General features: G+C 47.5%; 1 protein-coding gene across 2 annotated transcripts; it reads left to right on the top strand.

Moving 5' to 3' along the window:
* The first annotated feature begins 682 nt into the window (after window positions 1–682).
* Slitrk4 (SLIT and NTRK-like family, member 4) lies at window positions 683–8,647 on the top strand. 2 transcript variants are annotated; one of them, XM_013025958.1, is made up of 2 exons: window positions 683–725; window positions 5,609–8,647. In XM_013025958.1, exon 2 carries the CDS (start codon window positions 5,659–5,661, stop codon window positions 8,170–8,172), a length of 2,514 nt encoding a protein of 837 aa, XP_012881412.1. In that variant the 5' UTR covers window positions 683–725; window positions 5,609–5,658; the 3' UTR covers window positions 8,173–8,647. The 2 variants fall into 2 exon arrangements, with proteins under 2 accessions (XP_012881412.1, XP_012881411.1); XM_013025957.1 differs by lacking the exon at window positions 683–725 and having other exon boundaries at window positions 5,572–8,647.
* Window positions 8,648–8,877: the final 230 nt, after the last annotated feature.

The following is an 8,877-nucleotide window of genomic DNA, read 5'->3' on the forward strand; positions in this document are numbered from 1 at the left end:
ATAGGTGAGACCTAGACAATCCATAGGCTGAGACCTGCAGCCTTGGGATGTCAGTTAACTACTAAATAAAGCCAGACTTTAGCAGTTTGCCGGGGGTGGGTATTGATAAGACTTTTCTAAGTCCATTTCAATGCTCGAAATCTCCCGGATGTATTAGTCCTTCTTATGTCTCTTCTGCACAATCCAATGCTTCAAACTTAGTCTCCCCCATGTCCTTCCCCTAAAGTCTGAGGACCCATCACACACACACACACACACACACACACTTCTCTTCCTGGTCATCACCAAAGCCTGGAGAAGTGGAATGCACACAATGCCTCCCTTATAGAGCTTGAGCTAAGAACTGGGCATGCTCAGTAGCCAAAGCAGATTTCACCCCCTTTTTGGTCGCCTAGTGCTTGCAGCATCTCTCCCAGTTCTACACCTCTCTTTCCTCTACCCATTGCCCCAGTCCCTCCTCCCAGCTGCTAAATCACATCACTTAACCCATTTTGCCTTGAAAATGTGGAGCATTAACCCATCTCCTCGTAATCTGGCGAAATAATCTCACTTTGGGCTCAATCTTTCCACTTTTGCCTTAAAGCCCCAGGCCTCTTGCGCGCAGACAGGTAGGGGGAGTGCGTATACCAGGAAAGTGGCCCAAAGAAGGCTCCATCCAGGATCACCCATCACCCAGCTAAGTATTTCAGGAGCCCTGTCTTGTGTGGGATGACAATTAGCCAAAGGTACCGGACCCACATTACACAAGCCAAGTGCCAGGGTTGCATGGGAATGTCATTGTTGTTCACTCACCCCCCTCCATCCTGGAATTGTTCAATTTTCTGCGTAGACTCGACGACCCTGTCTGCCTTGACCCCCTCCTCCCCCCGGGCTCTCCACGTTTCTTCGTCTTTTCCTGGATTCTTGGGTGCTCCCTCAAGGGAACGCGTGAACGCGCAGGGGTGCATGCGAGGGTGGTGTGTGTGTGTGTGTGTGTGTGTGTGTGTGTGTGTGTGTGTGTGTGTTCCTTCAATCTTAGGGGACTGGGGGTGGAGAAAGGACTCAAGTGTGCATATGTGGTGTTGCGGGGGCGGGGGTGAGGGGCGAGATGATGGAGGCAAGTGAGCGGGCCTTCAGGAAGTGGGGGTCTGTGTAATGAGGATAGGGGTCGCTCCTCCCCCAGGGGGTGTTTTAAGCAAAAGAGGGGGCTGATGGCAGGAGGGCAGCGCGCTTTCTCGGTGCGTGGGGAGAAAGGGAATCATGCTGGGGGGGGGGGGTCCCGGTGCAGGACTAGGAGGTTCAGGAGCGGTGGAGTCGAGGTGGTTTGGTGTGTGGAGGGACGGGTGAGTGTGTGGGGCGGGGGCGGGGGCGGAGATTCGGCGCGTGTATGTAAAGGTGCAGCCCGTGTGCGAGGCGCCGGGAGCGCGCTCGGTGTCTGGCCGGGTGCGCGCGCGCGCGCCGCGGTCCGCCTGCTCGCCTGCTCGCACTGCTCGGCGGTTTCGGAGCGGCGAGCGGGGCGCGGAGAAGCTGGAGCCCGGCTCTGGTAAAGAAGATCGCGGAGACTGTAGCGCGAGCGGTGCCCACGGCGGGCGCTGCACCCGGCGCGAGGGTCTCGAGGTGGGTGAATTTCCAGTGGGGGTTGCGCGAGCTGCCCCGCCAGGCGCGCTGCCTCATCCTCGCTGGCCCGGGCTCGGCACGGACTGTGTGTGCGCGTGCCCCGAGGGAGACAGGTAGCTTGTTGTTGTTATTATTATTATTATTTTCTTGAGTTTCATTTGGTGTTGATGTGTGGCCAAGTCAAGTCGGCGAAGTGGACGTGTGGGTTCAACGCCCCCCGCCATCCGACAGAGCTACCCCTAGGTTAGCCGGCTCACCGGCAGGGTCGCGGGTCTCCGAGGACCGAAACAATCGAAGTGTCCTCAGCCTCCGCGTCGCCTGGGCGGCCCGGGCGGGAGGGCGAGTATCGCGGGGGGTCGATCGCTTGGGCGGCTGAGGCCGCTTGGCTGGGCTGGGTTTTGTTTTCTGCGCCCTACTGGCCAGCACTGTGCTGGGAGGGCGATGTGGGGCTCCAGGCAGTGGCCAGCGGGCTGCTCGGAGATTGCAGGCACCCCGCAAAGACAGAGCAGAGGCAAGGAGGAGCCGAGCCATGGAGTAACTCTCCAAGCCCTGCAAAGCCGGCCCGAGGCAAGCAGCGCGACTTTGCCAAGGTGCTTCGAGCTCCAGCCCAGGGCTGATGGCGCTGAGCAGGAACGGGAAACTAGCCTGGGGGCTGAGGGGGGGCGAGCAAAAGTCACCTGGGCTGTCCCTCCAGGCCTCGCAGCCCTGGGGGGTCACTGTACGGGTCATGGACACCCCTCTCTTCCCCAGAGCCATTGCGGCCTGAGCTAGCTGGGCCCGGGGCTGGAGGAAAGGAAAATCCAACAGCTACCCCCGGCGGGACGGGAGCGCGCAGGGAAATGTGTGCGCAGCGGGGCTGAAGGGCCCCCGGGAGATCGCGCACGCGAGCCACCTCTGCCACCCAGCCCCGCGACGCTGCCACTCGGGCCAGGGAACCGGGAGGGGGCTGCGCGCCGGCTCCGGGCACTGGGATGCGGCAAAACATTGCGGTACGCGCCCGCGCCAGCGGCCCCTCCAACCGCGGCGCTGCCGACCCGAGGTGGCGCACACAGGGGGCGGCCGCGGTTGGGTCTCTCAGCGGACCCCGCGCACCCCCTCCATCCTGGCTTTCCTGAGGGCCACAGCGGGCTGATTTGTTTATTTATTTATGATTAACATTTCCAATCAGCTCCCGGGGAGCTCCCTCGACCTGAGCACCCTACTGTCCATGGCTTCCACTCTGCCGGCTCGCCCCCCGCGCCTGGCCACGGAGCGCCAGGAGCGCCCCTGGATTTCTGGTAGGATGAGATTTGTGCAGGGCTGGCGGGCGGGCCCTGCGAGCTAGGGGTCTTTGGTGAGCACAGAGAGGAAAAAGGCAGCTAAGGAAGTGGCATCGCTCTCTGTAGCCTGAGAGATAGCTGTTGGTACCCAACTTGTACTTTGTATGGATTTTTTTTTACTCGTTTTCTGGTTTGGTTTTTCTCGTGATTTTTATTTTTTGTTGTTTTTAGTTGTGCCACGTGAATAGGAGGTTTCTTGCGGTGACAGCGTCCGTGTGCTCTCTTTCTAGCTGCTTTTTCTAAAGGTTTTTATTTTTCTTCTTCTTCTTCGTCTTCTCGTCCATTCTCTACCTCTCCCTGACTCCCTGGGCTTGATGGCTCTTCCTCTTCCTCGTTCGTTCCTCCAGCTGCTTTTGGCTTCCTCTGTTTCACAAGAGCTCCATTTGGGAACTTCCCAGCTTGTCCTTTCGCACCCCCCTCCCCCCAAAAAATAGTTAAAGTAGAAATTCCTAGGAGGACAGTGCATTCTGCGTTGTTTTCAGGCTTCGGATTCTTGTTTTTGTGCTAAATTCAGGTTATTTGAATTTATTTCCTTTCACTTTGTGTGTTTGTTGGATTGCTTTGGGGTTTCTTTGTTTTGGGGTGGGGGTGGGGGTGGTTAGGAAAAAGAAATGACTCAACTGAACTAAAATAGCTGTTAAAACCCACATCAACACGAGGCACATACAAAAAAAAAGACCAAGTGAAATTCGGATTTTACAATTAAAGTTGGCTTGGATGATGTCATACTTAAGAATTATGACTTCTTTTTGCAATACCAATCATGAACAGGAGGAATATACTCTACATGACAGCCAAATAGAATGCCAGCAATGCTGACTGTATTCTAAATCAAAGTACTTAAAATGCTAATCTTTCTAGGTCGTGGCTAATGGATTGTCCACCTTGAGGCACGTTGGACTTTATCAATAGCTGATGCCTCCTGAGCAAAATAAAGACATATCGATGTGGCACCTCTTTTTTTTGCATTACTTCCTCATTGTTCCTAGGTATGTTGTCTATTTAATTAATATTTGGTGTTAACCAGTTTCCTTCCTATTCACTATGGGGAGAAAATATTTACATGACTAAAATTGCATCAGTAAAATGCATGGCTTGTTTCCTTTTGATGTTTCTATGAAGCACCAAGCAATGTGTGTGTGTGACAGAGAGGTGGGGGGGAGTGTATTTGTGTAACTGCACTCTAATGGGTTAATTTGCTTAACATTAAACTCTTCCAAGAAGTAACTCTTCATTTGTTTACAGAAAGGGACATGAGATGGTCATTTTAGGACGATGTTTGATAAATGGTGATTTTAAGATGAAAATGTCTTGCTCTGAATATATCTGCTTCTTCAGATGAAGCTTGTCAAAGATTGTAGTGTGTGAACGTCTCTCCCACGGCAGTGCCAGTCTGTGGTCAAAGGGAAAGAGATGAGCATTTCAGCCAAGTGTCCATGAGACCTGGGTTCAAAGTGGCAAATTAGGGAGTACAAAAGGCTATGCAGAGAGAAGAGCCAGTTGTGTTGAGAAAAGCTGCTTGGAAATTAGCTAAGCAGTGCAGGGACAAACAGGTCCCTCTGCTATCTTCAGAACCTCAAATCTCAAATCCAAAAAGATTTTCTTCATCCACTGTGTGAGAGCTGACAGGATACTAGATGCTATGTATTTGCTTGCAAAGGAAATGTGGCCACCCCCTACTCATTTGTTATTCTGTAACCCCATCGGCTATGTTATCTTTGCTTTTAAAGGTAGCAATGCACAGGTGAACTGATTCACGGCAATGTACTTAACTAGGGGCCAAGGCTGAGGCAAATCTTTTCGCAGGGCACCTTGCACATTGCTCTTTAAACTGGCTCTTCTCTAGCAGTGAGACCTCCATTGCCATGCCCCGTGGAAACCAGAGTCCTAATAAGGTCTCCACCCAGCATATTAATCTAGCTGCAACCTAGAGAATAGATATCCACTAATTGCCATGGCTTTCTGGTTCAAAGGACATGTCACACTTGATATTGTGGGTGCCTTCATTTCAGTTGCAAATAGAAAGCTTAAGGTTTGTGTTCAAGGACAATTTGGTAGTGCCAAGTTAAATGTGAATTCAGATTACTATGGTGTGTGTATAACAAACAACCTTTCTTCTATTGTTGGTTACGTATTATGCATATCTAAATTTTGTATAAACTGCTGCACATGTATGGGAACAGAAGGTGTATCATTTTGGTAGTTATTACTGTTCAACTGAGTGCAAATCCTTGGAGTTTTGTGTGCTTTAAAAATACAATGCTAGTAGCTGGGTTCCTGTGGCTCATGCCTGTGTTAGCTATTCAGGAGGCTGAAATCTGAGGATGACATTTCAAAGCCAACTCTGGGCAGAAAGTCTGTGAGACTCTCTTCTCCAATTAACCAGCAAAAAGCCAGATGTGGAGCTGTGGCTCAAGTGGTAGAGGGCTGGCCTTTAATAATAAAAAACGGTCAGGGACAGCATCCAGACTGTGATTTCAAGCCCCTGGACCCGCATGCATGCATCTCTGTGAGTGTGTGTGTGTGTGTGTGTGTGTGTGTGTGTGTGCGCACGCGCGTGCGCGCACAAACAGAAACACACATACACAATACAATGCTAGCAATTATAGCCATCTGCTCACCATGGTATGATTTAAAACACAATTTTTTTAAAGTAATGACGATTGAAAAAATGTTTTCTTTTTATTTTTTAGATTATTTCTCTTTATTCAGAAGCATAAAGTTGTTTGCTGATTGCAAGAAGATGTTTCTTTGGCTCTTTCTGATTTTGTCAGCCCTGCTTTCATCGACAACTGCAGATTCTGATATATCGGTGGAAATTTGCAATGTGTGTTCCTGCGTATCAGTTGAGAATGTTCTCTATGTGAACTGTGAGAAGGTTTCAGTCTACAGACCCAATCAACTGAAACCCCCATGGTCTAATTTCTATCACCTCAATTTCCAGAACAATTTTTTAAATATCCTTTATCCAAATACATTCTTGAATTTTTCACATGCAGTATCCCTGCATCTGGGAAATAATAAACTGCAGAACATTGAGGGAGGAGCCTTTCTCGGGCTCAGTGCATTAAAGCAGTTACACTTGAACAACAATGAATTAAAGATTCTCCGAGCTGACACTTTCCTTGGCATAGAGAACTTGGAGTATCTCCAGGCTGACTACAATTTAATCAAGTATATTGAACGAGGAGCCTTCAATAAGCTCCACAAACTGAAAGTTCTCATTCTTAATGACAATCTGATTTCGTTCCTTCCTGATAATATTTTCCGATTCGCATCTTTGACCCACCTGGATATACGAGGGAACAGAATCCAGAAGCTCCCTTATATTGGAGTTCTGGAACACATTGGCAGGGTTGTTGAATTGCAACTGGAAGATAACCCTTGGAACTGCAGCTGTGATTTGTTGCCTCTAAAGGCTTGGCTGGAGAATATGCCATATAACATTTACATAGGAGAAGCTATCTGTGAAACTCCCAGTGACTTATATGGAAGGCTTTTAAAAGAAACCAACAAACAAGAATTATGTCCTATGGGCACAGGCAGTGATTTTGATGTGCGCATTCTGCCTCCATCTCAGCTGGAAAATGGCTACACCACTCCCAATGGTCACACTACTCAAACATCCTTGCACAGACTTGTGACCAAACCACCGAAAACAACCAATCCTTCCAAGATCTCTGGAATCGTGGCAGGCAAAGCCCTCTCTAATCGTAATCTCAGTCAGATTGTGTCCTATCAAACAAGAGTGCCTCCTCTTACACCATGCCCAGCACCTTGCTTTTGCAAAACACATCCTTCAGATTTGGGGCTGAGTGTGAACTGCCAAGAGAAAAATATACAGTCCATGTCTGAGCTGACACCAAAACCTTTAAATGCCAAGAAGTTGCATGTCAATGGCAATAGCATCAAAGATGTGGACATTTCAGACTTCTCAGAGTTTGAAGGGCTGGATTTGCTCCATTTAGGCAGCAATCAGATTACGGTGATCAAAGGAGATGTATTCCACAATCTTACTAATTTACGCAGGCTGTATCTCAATGGCAATCAAATCGAAAGGCTGTATCCTGAGATATTTTCAGGCCTTCATAACCTGCAGTATCTGTATTTGGAATACAATTTGATTAAGGAAATCTTAGCAGGCACCTTTGACTCCATGCCCAATTTGCAGTTACTGTATTTAAACAATAATCTCTTGAAGAGCCTGCCTGTTTACATTTTTTCTGGAGCACCTCTTGCTAGACTGAACCTGAGAAACAACAAATTCATGTACCTGCCTGTCAGTGGAGTTCTTGATCAGCTGCAGTCTCTTACACAGATTGACTTGGAGGGCAACCCATGGGACTGTACTTGTGACTTGGTGGCATTAAAGCTGTGGCTGGAAAAGTTAAATGACGGGATTGTTGTGAAGGAACTGAAATGTGAGACACCTGTTCAGTTTGCCAGCATCGAACTGAAGTCCCTCAAAAATGAAATCTTATGTCCTAAACTTCTAAATAAGCCATCTGCACCATTCACAAGCCCTGCACCTGCTATTACATTCACCACCCCATTGGGTCCCATTCGAAGTCCTCCTGGGGGGCCAGTGCCTCTGTCTATTTTAATCTTGAGTATTCTAGTGGTTCTCATTTTAACTGTGTTTGTCGCTTTTTGCCTTCTTGTTTTTGTGCTACGACGCAACAAGAAACCCACAGTGAAGCACGAAGGTCTGGGAAATTCTGAATGTGGCTCTATGCAACTGCAGCTAAGGAAGCACGACCACAAAACCAATAAAAAAGATGGACTGAGCACAGAAGCCTTCATCCCACAAACCATAGAACAGATGAGCAAGAGCCACACCTGTGGGTTGAAAGAGTCTGAAACTGGGTTCATGTTTTCAGATCCTGCAGGACAGAAAGTCATGATGAGAAATGCTGCTGACAAAGAGAAGGATTTATTACACGTGGATACCAGGAAGAGACTGAGCACAATTGATGAACTGGATGAATTATTCCCGAGCAGGGATTCCAACGTGTTTATTCAGAATTTTCTTGAAAGCAAGAAGGAGTATAATAGCATAGGTGTCAGTGGCTTCGAGATCCGCTATCCAGAAAAACAACAAGATAAAAAAAACAAGAAGTCCCTGATAGGCGGAAACCACAGTAAAATTGTTGTGGAGCAGAGGAAGAGTGAGTATTTCGAACTGAAGGCAAAACTTCAGAGTTCCCCTGACTACCTACAGGTCCTTGAGGAGCAAACGGCATTGAACAAGATCTAGGTCATGCATTCTAACTTCATACAGAGGACATTTATTTAATGATGAAAGTGCCTTTTGTTGACTTCTAACTCCCAAATACTATATTATCAATAGGCATAGAGGCAGGTGTTTCCAAGGTTGTCTCATTAACTGTAGCTGCAAAGATGTATCAAGTAGAAGAGAATTTCCTTAATAGATTTTACTACAGAAAACCTATACTGTGGAGTCCTGTGGGGATACTGCAAATTCTATTGCCAAAGGGATGCTTTATACACATAATACACTGAATTTAACCTCAAGAGGCAAATTCGTTTTGTACCCCAATACAAAACCTTCGTCTCTTTGTGCTTTGTGAAGCAAGCTCAAGAAAACTGGTACCAGTGTTTGTACTTCAACTGGGTCCTTCATCTTGCACGTAGATTAAGTTGGTGGAACTGGAATAATCCTTTTGATTTGTGGCATTGTAACAACTCTGTGTAAAGATTATCTGAAAAGTGTAAAAAAAAAAAAGCATGCAAAGAGAGAACATTCGATAGTATTTGTAAATCGGTAACCTTTATGGCCTGCATCTTGAAACCGCTGGATTTATAATGTTAAATTGTGCAGATACTTGTTTAAAATATACCATGCATTAAGTATAAAATAAATTTGAACACTTTAAGCATTACCTGTCTATACATAAAATCCTAAAAGAGAAAAAAAAATCCACGTGAGTAACATAGCATT

This window comes from Dipodomys ordii, unplaced genomic scaffold (genome assembly GCF_000151885.1).
Source record: "Dipodomys ordii isolate 6190 unplaced genomic scaffold, Dord_2.0 Scaffold89, whole genome shotgun sequence".
Lineage (NCBI taxonomy): Eukaryota > Metazoa > Chordata > Mammalia > Rodentia > Heteromyidae > Dipodomys > Dipodomys ordii.